The 12606-nt window shown below is 45.2% G+C and overlaps 1 protein-coding gene across 1 annotated transcript in view; it reads right to left on the bottom strand.

Moving 5' to 3' along the window:
• The window catches only part of nbas (NBAS subunit of NRZ tethering complex), a 281527-nt gene that overhangs the window by 204726 nt on the left and 64195 nt on the right, over window positions 1-12606 (bottom strand). The window contains exons 22-24 of the mRNA XM_050057998.1: window positions 9033-9119; window positions 5971-6124; window positions 1151-1336 (exon numbers count right to left, since the gene is read on the bottom strand). Of these exons, the coding sequence (XP_049913955.1) occupies window positions 1151-1336; window positions 5971-6124; window positions 9033-9119 (427 nt within the window). The remainder of the gene's footprint in view (window positions 1-1150; window positions 1337-5970; window positions 6125-9032; window positions 9120-12606) is intronic.

The raw sequence follows: 12606 nt of genomic DNA on the forward strand, positions 1-12606 counted from the left end.
TAAAAAGCTATATACCTTTACATGTAGAACAGAAAAGACTAGAGGCATCAGGCATTGATGACTATACAGTTCTTTCCTAAGATAAAATGAAACAAAATGAAACAGATAAATGCAATGATGAACTATTTCTGTTTAACAAAAATAAACAATTGTGCAACAGCAGTTGAAATAGTGTGAAATACCTCCACACAGAAGATTCTCTCCTTCGCTCCATGACGTATGATGTAGCTCGCATCGCAATAGATTTAAAGGGAAAGGATCGCCTCAGGTATAGGTTGCATTTTCTGATAGCCGATCCATCTATTTTGATGATAACTGGGCCGATATTCAATCCAGATATCGGATTGGTGCATCCCTATTTCTCATGTTAAAATAAAACCTGCATACACACGCTAATTTTAGTGGAAAAAGCATATTAGTGACTATTCTGATCATGGGTTTCACTTCCTCAACAAGAGAACAAGAGAATTCAGGTCTAATCATATTTAACAACCAAAATCTTTTCAGATGAAAGTCCCTTAAGTGAAATCTTATCAAATCGAGGTCCGGGACCTGACGTATATCAGTTTAGGGGTCCCTGACCCAAAAAAGGTTGAGAACCACTGATTTAGCACAATGAAAATCATCCTTACTCACACTGGGTTCATTTCTATAGTAAATTAAATAGAGGAAAATAGAGGAAAATAACCATTATCCATATTTCTAGTGACATGCTGGAAGATGCACATTTAACATAGTGGAAAGTGAAGTCAGCAATAATTTTTTTTTTTCAGCAGAGACTGCATTGTAAAAAACATAAAATGTATTCATCTCCAAATGGGGTTTGGCCAGAACTGTGAAAATGCTTTTAAAGAAATACGTTTCAATAAATGTGAAGATGAAATCCTATTAGATTAATATAATGGCAATGACACATTTTCACTGCCATCATGTTTTGATCGCATTGAGAGGGACAGTTTGATCATCTCTTATACCTACATAACTTTGGTTAAGGTAATGCTACACCAGCACATGCCCAGTGAAAACCACACCTGGCAAACACTTCAGACTTCCATCATTATTATGATGAGAAGAAAACTCATTTCAAACCAATAACTGCTTTCAAAGCACATTATGGAAGAAAATGTGACATGTAAATGAGGTCACTTACATTTTTCATGAGCAGGCGGAGCTTGTCGATGTCACTTAGCTGCTGCAAGTCTTTAAGTGTCAGACTCAATTCACATGATGTCTCATACACGAGCGTTTCCATGGTGACCAAGTCATCACACAACAGCTCCAGCCCTGGGATCTCCCGCTCCTTCGCCAGGCGCACCAGTGACAGCGCGCAGTCCACCTGACGGACACAAAGACATGAAGAAACATGGAAAAAAGCTTTGTCTAAACATCATTAGCCAAATTCTTAATTTTTTAGGAGGCAGTTTTAGGAGAAGGCACAAAATGAAAAGTCAGGCAATCATAAAAGTTCACAAAAAACCATGAATGTGCACAAAAACGCATTGAAATCCATCCAACAGCTGTCGAGACATGCTGAAGTACGCTCAGAAATATGACTCTGTATCAAAACTGCTGATCCATCTTGTAGATGTGGAGCTATTGCACTGGATAACTCCAAACTTTGACCTGCTGGTAGATTAAACGTCAGGGAACCACCAAAGTCATTCATCCTCTGAGAACCATACATAAGTGTCACAAATTTCAAGGCAATCCATTCAGCAGCTGTCGAGACAATTCACTAAAAATCCAAAAATGTCAACCTTGAAGTGGCGCTAGAGGGAAGGCCAGATCACCAAAGTGAGTGGGATTCCAGCCGGCCGTTACACGAGGAGAGCTGGACAGGTATATAAAAGGGCATCAACCCAGCAGCAGGACTGGTATCTGCTCCTTTGTTTGAGGAGGAACAGGAGGAGCACTGCCAGAGCCCTACAACATGACCTCCAGCAGGCTACTGGTGTGCATGTTTCTGACCAAGCTGTCAGAAACAGACTTCATGAGGGTGGCGTGGTGGCCCAACGTCCTCTAGTGGGACCTGTGCTCACAGCCCAGCATCGTGCAGCTTGATTGGCATTCACCAGAGAACACCTGAAGTAGCAAGTCCGCCACTGGTGCCCCGTTCTCTTCACAGATGAGAGCAGGTTCACAATGAGCACATGTGACAGGCATGAAAGAGTCCGGAGACACCGTGGTGAACGTTATGCTGTCTGTAACATCATCCAGCATGACCGGTTTGATGGAGGGTCAGTGATGGTCTGTGGAGGCATATCCTCGCTCAGACCTCCATGTCATAGCCAACAGTACCCTGACTGCTGTTAGGTACCGGGATGAAATCCTCAGAGCGATCGTTAGAATTTATGCTGGTGCAGTGAGCCCTGGGTTCCTCCTGGCGCAGGACAATGCCCGGCCTCATGTTGCCAGAGTGTGTAGGCAGTTCCTGGATGACGAAGGCATTGATCCAGAGTGTGTAGGCAGTTCCTGGATGACGAAGGCATTGATGCCATTGACTGGTCCTCTCATTCCCCTGACCTAAATCCAACGGAGCACCCATGGGACGTTATTTATCGGTGCATCCGACGCCACCAAGTACTGCCACAGACTGTCCAGGAGCTCACTGATGCCCTGATCCAGGTCTGGGAGGAGATCCCCCAGGACACCATCCCCTTACTCATCAGGAGCATGCCCAGACATTGTAGGGAGTGGGGAGAGAGTCGATTTTTTACTTTGCTGTGATTTTGAATCCAGCTCTTACAATATACATATATACAATGTACATCAGTAAAGATTTTTCAACTTGAATAATTCATTCATCAAGATCTGATGTGTCATTTAAGGGTTTCCCTTAATTTTGTTTTTAGCAGTGTAAGAAAATACAGGCAGTCTCTGCTGATAAACACACCGCCACACACTTCTAACGGGTCACGAGTGATGATTGAGAGGGATTACTGTTGTATGAGGCTGTACATTGTTTCCTTGAAGAAAACCCTCCATAGTAAAACCCTTAAATCTCTTAAACTGTGTTGCTGTATACATGTACTTGTATCTTGCACCATGTATCTTTCCACCTTGTTACAGTCCAGTTAATCCAGTCAAGGTAAATTGTGCAGCAGGTGAATAAAGAGGCTGTTAAGACCAAGGCGACATGTCATTGAAAAACTGTTGCCGAGGTCACTGAACTGATACGTGAACAACATCCCAGCTAATCCCAAACTAAATAATACCAGTCAGTCATTACTAATATCCAATCATTAGCCTTTGGACAATAAAGCAGAGAAGATTTGGGCTTCCTGCTACTCCGATCGATGAAATTCCATCCAGAAGAGCAACCTATCGATATCCGACCACCTATACGCTGGCAGCGCGCCCAGCCAATCGATGCTCAGCCACCTGTGGACGCTAGCCAATCGATAACAGATGCCGCTGGGCCCTGTAGTGATGATTGCTTTCTCTCCACCTTTGAGAGAAGGAGAGCCCTCTGGCACAGCGGTTAGCGCAGCATCTCGCTGGCGCACAAGCACACGCACGCGGATCTGCAACCTTGTCATCTTCGGCTGATCTCAACACATTTCTTGCTGAATAAATAATTGCACGCCTTCATTTGTAAAACGCGCACACACACATCCACTTGGAAGGAGAGAAAACCCAAATCACCTTGAGTCAGAGCCTGAGCAATTAGATACAACAAGAGAGGGAAGTCTATTGATCTAACTGTGAGTAAAGATCCTCCCCGCTCCCTCCACCCCACCCTCCTTCCTTCTCTCTTTCCCCTGCTCTCTGGAGATACATTCCCCAGCTCACCACAGACAATTCAGATGTTAAAATCTCACACTTTTTAATTACCACCTCGTCTCCGCGCCCTCCCCTCATCGTTCTCTGCGCTGTGTAACGCAGCTTGTGTCCTCTGTCTCACTCTCTCGCCACCCCAGCAGATTTCACCGGCTCTTCAGTTTAATTTTCCAACTCAATTTGATCCTCCTTTGTCTCTCCTCCCTGTCCTATATCGGCCCTTTCTTTCAGACATGAGTCTTACATCCTCTCGTCCTTGCGCTCTTCCCACCTCTTGCAAGAACACACCATGACTGGCCTCCGTTTGAACTCCGAGTCTGGCCCTTTGCCTTCCTCTGTATGCCTGTCTCCCTTTCGCTGTCTGCTTCCCGCAGCCACCCTCTAATTTTGTGTCATTTTGTTGCCAACAGTGTTCCAAACAACACTTGTCTTTAATATCCTTTATTTCTACCCTTTCACCCCCTTATAACCTGTGATTTTCGTTCCCAGAGACAGATCCTGCCATGAGATTGCGTTCCTTTTTTACCTCAGCATCTGTTAGCCCTGTCCTCCCCTTATTTCTGTTTGTAATACACTCTAATGTAACGCCGGATGTCACATCGGCCCAGCATTTATCTCCCTTTTTTTCCTTTCTTCTGGTTGTGCTTCCATTCTCTGCGTTTTCCAACCCATCTCTCTCTCTCTCCCCTTCTGAGTCATCTTGTCAATCTTCCCATTCAGCGCCTCGCTTCCTGCGGCTCTGCGACTGGTTTAAAACACTCCAGCTTCCTCTGATGTGGCTCCTTTTAATCAAACCCCATTTTCCTCCATTAAAACGCTCTCCCAAGCATAAACACAGCCAGATGAGGGATGGGAGGAGGGTGCAAACAAGAGAGAACAAATGAGATGAAAAAGTAAGGAGGGCAGGAAGAAGAAGAAGGAAAAAAAGACTCAGCAAAGCTGTTCCATGGTTTTTCTCTGTTGCATCTATGCGAGTGTGAAAAAGCCAGTTTGGGACGTTCCCAAGAGGCTCCTGGAGTAACGTGTGAGAGAGCATGAGGAGATCTGGTCAAATTAAAAAGGAAGGGAGCGAATGAAAGACAGAGCTGGTGTGATTCCTAGAGATTAACAAAGACTTCCTGCTACAGTCTCTTTCTGTCTCTATGAGTGGATGATGAAAGGCACCGTTCTCCAGTTGTCTTCCAAATTGAGCAATGGACCCCTAAATCCCTTCTCCCCCCGCGTTCCTCACACCCAGCCTGAAATGGAGAAATGAGGGGGAAAGATGTGACTGCACCCTAGTTAGACATTTCACAAAGACAAAGAGAGCGCCGTGACAACCTTGATCCATCACTGTGAAGGAGGTAAAGAGGGGACGGAGCTGCCATGTGGATGGTGTGGGCGGAGAGAGTGGGCAGCTCCAGCGGTTACATCCCATTACTCCACTAAACAAGTCCTATCAAGTCCTATTTTTCAGTTACAGCAACAGAACGCAGATGACAGAAGCTTTGGTTACTCTTCATTAGAAGTCCATATGGCAAATATGATAATGACTGTCACAGATAGGATCAAAGTGACCTTGACTGATAGAGGTTGGCAACACCTCTTTTGCAGCCTGGATCCAAACTTGTCACATTTTTCTGCCCCAGCCATCGAAGAGAAGCGTGCAACGGCAATTATCTTCCTAGTTGCCAGACGTCTGCTGTCCTGAGTTCAAATCAAGTATAAGGAACCTGAGAAGGAGCCTTAGCAGGGTGTAAAAATGCATCACCTTAAAGGGATACTTCACCCCAAAAATTATCATTAGTATACAAATTACTCACCCCGTGTTATGTTGAGTTTGTGGAGAATACTTTTTTTCCCGCATGCCTCAGCGGTGAATGAAGATTCCAAAAACTGAGGAAATTCTTGATGAATTAAAGTCATAGGGGTCCACGTTTAACTACAGAAAAACTATATCAAAAGAACTCTTTACAAACTCTGACACAACTCATGCAGTACAACGCAAGTTTCATTTATCCAGTCATATGCTCAGATTGTCATTTGTGCTCCTTTAATGGTTAGCAGGATCTGAGGAAAGCCAAAACTCTTCTTGAGGTAAGCGTCTTTGTGGCAATGGATCGTCTTGTGCCTTGATTCTGCAGAGACTCAGTCCCTGCTTATTTTTTCATGCCACCACTGGGAACATGCAATGACATTAAGTGTTGGCACCTGTCTGGAGCAGGAGTCGATGTCCTTGGCTCTGCTTTGATACCAGTCAGTCAGCAGCTCGATGGAGGGCGTGGCTGTGCGGAACCTCAGCAGCTCTGGAACCTCCTCGTACAGGAAGCTGTCATCGTCAAACAAGTTCTGGTCGAGCATTGTTCTGAGGAAGACAGGCAGGGAGAGTGGAGTTAGATGCATGTCTGAGTGTGTAACTGATCTATTTAGTGAAGTAGTGAGGTTAAAACAATAGATAATGAGGATAGGGGCAGCTCACCCCCACATTAAATAATACACATTTTTCCTCTTACTGATAGGTCTATTTATTAGGGTTGTAAATCACAAGTTTCATCACGATACGACACTTTATTGATTCTTTTGACAACAATATTGCCAATATTACAAAGTTTGCCACGATATGATTTTGATTTGCTTCAATTCAGAGGCATGAAATCGATATGAGACAATATCAGTTAATATCATCATCTTCTTTTTCTTGGCTGCTTACCATTGTCTGCCTGGCATTAGCACTGTTTGAATATTTAGGATGGAGGCTTGGACGGAAATGGTGACACAGACGTGCCATGGCCTTTCAAAACTAAATGTGTATCTTAAAGGGATAGTGCACCCAAAAATGAAAATTCAGCCATTATCTACTCACCCATATGCCAAGGGATATGCCAAGGGAGGCTCAGGTGAAGTTTTAGAGTCCTCACATCACTTGCGGAGATCCCAGGGGAGGGTGGGTAGCAACACAACTCCACCTAATGGAGGCTTACGGCGCCCCAGATTCAAACATCCAAAAACACATAATTGAAACCACAAAATATCTCCATACTGCTCGTCCGTAGTGATCCAAGTGTCCTGAAGCCCCGACATAAAAAGTTGTTTGGAAAAACGTCATTTGAACTCTGTTTTTAGCCTCATTGTAGCCTGTAGCTCTAACTGCTTCTCTGGGCACCGTGCTCACGTGTGCGCGTGCGAGACCAGCGAAAGCACGTGAACACACATGAAGGCGGTGCCCATGTCTCACGGTCTTGTGCAAGCGCGCACACGTGAGCACGGTGCCCAGAGAGGCAGTTAGGGCTGCAGGCCAATGACGTTTTTCCAAACAACTTTTATGTCGGGGCTTCAGGACACTTGGATCACTACGGACGAGCAGTATGGAGATATTTTGTGGTTTCAATTATGTGTTTTTGGATGTTTGAATCTGGGGCGCCGTAAGCCTCCATTAGATGGAGTTGTGCTACTACCCCCTCTCCCCTTAGATCTCTGTAAGTGATGTGAGGACTCTAAAACTTCATCTGAACCTCCCTCGGCATATGGGTGAGTAGATAATGGCTGAATTTTCATTTTTGGGTGCACTATCCCTTTAAGGATGATATGTATGAATGTTTTCACTTTGCATCAGTAATACTTGACCGCTGATCATTGAATCAATACATCCGTCCAAACTGATGTATCGTTATACCCCTAGTATTTATCAGTCTAGATTGTTTTGGTGTGAGTTGTAGAGTGTTGGAGATATCGGCCGTAGAGATGTCTTTCTTCTTGGAACTAATGGAAAAGCAAAAGACAAGTGTTTGTCTGTGAATGCTGCCAGTTATAGTGAAGCTGATTTGTGTACTTGTGTTTGAAATTGTCTCTATAAAGCCATGTTTAATGTGTGTTTAATGTGTGTTTTGGATCAACTAAACTTTACAGCACTTCACAGAAACATCCGCTGCCAACTAGTGTTTTCGAGGTGTAACTGCAGTAACAAAGACACAGCACCGCACCAGTACAAACGCTCACAATGGCGTGGGCCATGTGCGAAGGCTCTGCATAGAGCTTACGCACAGTAAATCCAATTTTATAGAGTCGTTGAGGTCATATATGAGACCACCTGGCCATCATGTGTGTCGCTGGTGTTAGGTGGGTCCAGGTGTGAATGGGTGTTAAGCCGTCAGTGGTGTCATAGGCCACCTCCTCTGTTTAAAGATGGTCTTTCCAGTTTGAGCCATCTACGTCAAAGAACTGAAGAAGCCTCTGGGATGAGAGGTGAAACATCTTCAAGAAACACTTGCCTATGATATAACACTTAGGAATCTATACTGATAATTAGCACTAAAGGAAAGAGGTAAAACATGTAGTTTTGATTTTGGGGTGAGCTGTCCAACAATGAATTGATCCTACTAACAAGTATTGTCTGTGTAGCCAAGTCTGATATTGCTAATTCGATGAGCCACACTGTTGCATTGCAATAAACACGGACACTGTAGTTTATTTTAAGCATACCGTCCTGCAGCTGTGAATACATTTTAGAAATGAAAGTAATATATTCCTGATCTGTTATTAGAGACTTCCATTTTCAGTAGCGATGACTGGGCTGGGGGTGGAGAGCCACTAACAGGATAGGGAAGGCGGAGAGTGTTGAGAGGTAGACTAACAGTCTCCTCACGGGATTTGTTGAGCATAACAAAAAAAAAATTGAATATCACCCCCTTCAGTGTTCCAGGAGGAGGATACACAGTTAGAGCGAGAGAAGGGAGACAACGTGAATAGAAGAAAGAAAAATAGAAAGAATGAGGATATAACACGGCAAATGAGGAAGTGTGGGTGTCATAAACACAGTACTAAACATTGCTGCTGCCATCACACAATCACAGTATCAAAATTTCACCCTGCAATCCCCGGCCAAGCGCGCCACAATAGCCAAGTGATATTATGACTCTACACCAAAGAGCAATAAAACGAGCTCGCTAAATGAAATTGTAAATGAAGCTGGCCTCCCCACTGAAGCTAGCAAATGGCATAAATTGGCAGTGCAACAAGATTTGGTATTAGTTTGTTATGGTTCTGTTTCACATTTAGATAATAGGATGTCATGTTTTGTTTCCCTTAATGATGCCAGCACAAGCATCTGGCCTGTATGGAGCATGAATTTTAACAGTTCTACGCTGTGAGAGGCTTTGTAGTCATGGGTGTGGAGAGATTTTACTACGATATCAGCTGAGTGACAGTTCTGCCCGAGTTATTATGGCGCTTAGTGTACAATGTGATAAGGTTTCTGTCAGGGGTGATGTGTTTACCTGCACTCCTCTGCCTCGCACCAGTCCATCTCTCTGTGTCGCTGCTCATCCCATGGAATCAACACCAGCTCGCCGCAGTCGTCCATGCTGAGAGAGGAAAAGGAAAAAGAAGAAAGAGACAAATCAGTGCAAGAAAATGTGCTAAAAAGTCACATTTAAGAGGCACAGAGACGAAGAAGGGTTGGTAGGATGAATGTGATGTGATTGTTTAAGGTCTATCTGAGTGACACCGATATTTGGGTTGGACAGCTTTTTTGGGGGGTGTTGCAGTGGTTAGCATTGTCGCCCCACAGCAAGAGGGTTCCTGGTTCGAACCTTGGGGTGGGGGTGTGTAGAGTTTGCATGTTCTCCCTGTGTCAGTGTGGGTTTCCTCCAGGTACTCCAGCTTCCTCCCACAGTCCAAAGACATGCAGGTTAACTGGTGACTCTAAATTGCCTGTAGGTGTGAATGTGAGTGTGAATGGTTGTCTGTCTCTTTAGCCCCTTTTACACTGCCAGATTTTCTGCGAATGTTGGGCCGTTTTGCCGGCAAGCTGCGAGCGTTAAGACACACAGAGCCGGATTGGCGAGTTGATCCGAGGTGCCCAATTTTCCACCTCGTAGGGGAGTCATATTGGCGGAACCTTTTTAGTTTAAACAGATCGAGGTGGCCGAGGGGCTGTTGATGACTTGTGGGAGGAGCTGTTGATGACGCCGCACGTGTGACCCACTGGTGGTGGATTAACAGGAAAGAGCTGATAGCAGGAATGAGCAGCTAGTACTAGTACACTTTACACTACAGTAAAGATGAGCAACTGGAGGAATTGCACGCCCTCCTTGCCCTCGCAAACTAAGAGGCCATTAACCGTCAGATGACAGAAACAGTGAAGAACGGGCCAACTTACGAGAGAATCGCCGCAGGACTGACCAGCCGCGGCTTCCCTCCCACGCCACTGTTTACGTTACACGCTGAGCTGCACGTTTTGTTACTTGCTCACGCCCCCCATTGCCCCGAAAAAGGCGCATTCTGTATGAACAAAAGTAGGCAGGCGGCATTTTGCTGCACTCCCCGATTTTGTTTTTATACTGCCAATGCTGAAAGAAGACTGATTGGGCTTTCCTGCAAATTTGCACAATTCCTGTCTAAAAAGGGCTTATGTGTCAGCCCTGTGATAGTCTGGTGACCTGTCCAGGGTGTACCATGCCTCTCGCCTAGTGTCAGCTGGGATAGGCTCCAGCCCCCCGCGACCCCAAACAGGATAAGCGGTTACTGAAAACGAATGAATGAATGGTTGAAGTGAGGTAGAGCTGGTCGTCCACTAATCGGCAAATCAGTGGTTTGATCCCCAGCTCCTCAAGTCTGCAAGTCTCCTTGGGCAAGATACTGAACCCCAAATTGCTTGTGAGTGCCTGTGAACACTTTTCGGCACCTTGTGTGGCAGCCTCAGCCACCAGTGTACAAATGTGTGTGTGTGAATAGGTGAATGTGACATGTAGTGTAAAAGCGCTTTGAGTGGTTGGACTAGAAAGGCGCTATACAAATGCAGGTCCACGTCAAGTTTTGTTTTCCTCCAAAGAGGAAAGAGGCAAAGACAGAGTGAGACACAGAGGAAGACAGAAGGAGAGAGATGCTCAAGGAAAGATATGCTTGAAAGCAAATACCAGAACAGAAACCAATGACTAGCAAGGAACCAAAATATAAACCGCACCACACCCCACCAACCCACCTGTAATGGCACCTGATAAATCAGCAAAGACATTTACTGTCTCAAAACTCAACATGGTCATAAACTACAGGAAAAACTCTGGTGGAAGGCAGCAACATATGGGAAATGGAAACGGCGGAGCATAATAAGGAAAGAAACGGGCGAAGGAAAAACAACGAAAGCAAAGCAATAAACAATTCAAAGAACTTTGGAAAAGAGTCTGAGTCGTGCCTCGGTTGTAAATAGCCAGGACTTTTATTTTCTAAACGCCATGTTGGTACTAAGCTTTACTTCTTCCCGGTCTCCTTGAGTGTGACAGGTCTGAGGGAGATAAATAGGGAACACACAAGAAAAGAAACCAAAGTGAAGAATGACTCTGTAACCTCGAGTGTCAGCGCTGACAAGACTCAGACGCTTCGACACACACACACACACACACTCGGAGGAGTCTATGAATGCATGCGCACATGCTCAGACACTGGGGGTGTACAGAAGCTGGTTTATATCTTATTCTTGGATTAATGCATTTCTTCTTGTTATCTATTTGTCTGTGGACAGAAAAATATGTACTGTGGCTGTAAAACTCAAGGAGATAGCGCCAGCTACAAATCATCTATAGCTTTGGTGCAGTTAAAGGCCGAGTGCACACACGCACCGCAGCAGTTTTTTAACACGGCCATAAATTCTATCCAATCACAAAATACATAAGATGTGTCCGACTAGCCGGCGTGATTTATGTCAACGCGCAAAAAGCAGGAAGATTTTAACCAACGCTCCGGCACAAGTTCATCCATTCAGATTGGAGTTTTAACACCGAGATGACAGAGATCGAAAAGTCTGGGTTCCTTCTCCAAAGCGCCCACAGAAAGTCAGCCTCTTTCTTTTTCTTTTTTTGCCTGTCGTTTCCCAACTCCCTGGTCCTCTTTCCTCATTAAAGACAGCCAGGTTAGAGGGTGGAGAGTAAATATTGGTGTGAGAGCTCGGATATCGATGGGAGGAATGAATTATTCCGCGCTCGCTCCCCTAATCTACTTCACGTCAGCCTGAGAGAGGCAGGGAAGCGGGGCGGGTAGGAAAATGGAGATGCAGAGCAAACTTGGAGCTGGTGTGTTCAGTTGATTTTTTATTTCCACCAGGCCAAGCCTTTCACGCTAGGGGCAAAGTTCCTCAACAAAATATCACTATTCTGCGTTCTTCCACGCGTCCCCCTTCCAGAATCCAGACTTGATCAATATTACAGGAGGATATTTTTCCCCCCTCTCTCAGTGAAGCAAGAGTTTAGTATATAGTGAGCGGGGGCTCCAAACAGATGGCGTGAGCCGAATCCGTCTGCTGCAGTGGAGGAGCGACGCGCTGTTGGGAGGAGCAGTTGGTGCTCACAGGCTGGGGAAAATAGGAAACTGCCCCACAGCGGCAGAGCCATGATGGATGCTCACTGCAGAGCCACAGCCACCTGACCTCCATACAAACTCAGACATGGCTAATAAAAGGGAGCAGTGTTGCTGTGTGTGCATGTGTGTGTGTGCATGTGTGTGTGGAGACCGAAGGAACAATCATTTCTATACATGTATATGTTTTTTGGCTCATGACTCCAGGGGACTTTGGCCCTGTATTCATGTGTTTCTTTATACAAATGTATATGTTGTATATGAATAAATTAAATACAAGCACAGAGAATGGAGGGATGGAGGGAGGAGTAAAATGGAAAAAGCAAGTTAGAGGAAACAAAAAGGCAAAATGGATGGCTGGCTGCTCCCATCAGTAAATCCAGTCTGTCACCTCTATTAGTGAACCATAAAGGGGTGAGGAATGACTTCTTCGCCTCCACAACACTCCTCCGTCATCTCCCTCTCACACATCCTCTCCCTGGCTCCCTCCCCCTGATCCCA

The sequence above is a fragment of the Epinephelus moara genome, chromosome 12 (genome assembly GCF_006386435.1).
Source record: "Epinephelus moara isolate mb chromosome 12, YSFRI_EMoa_1.0, whole genome shotgun sequence".
Classification (NCBI taxonomy): Eukaryota; Metazoa; Chordata; class Actinopteri; order Perciformes; family Serranidae; genus Epinephelus; species Epinephelus moara.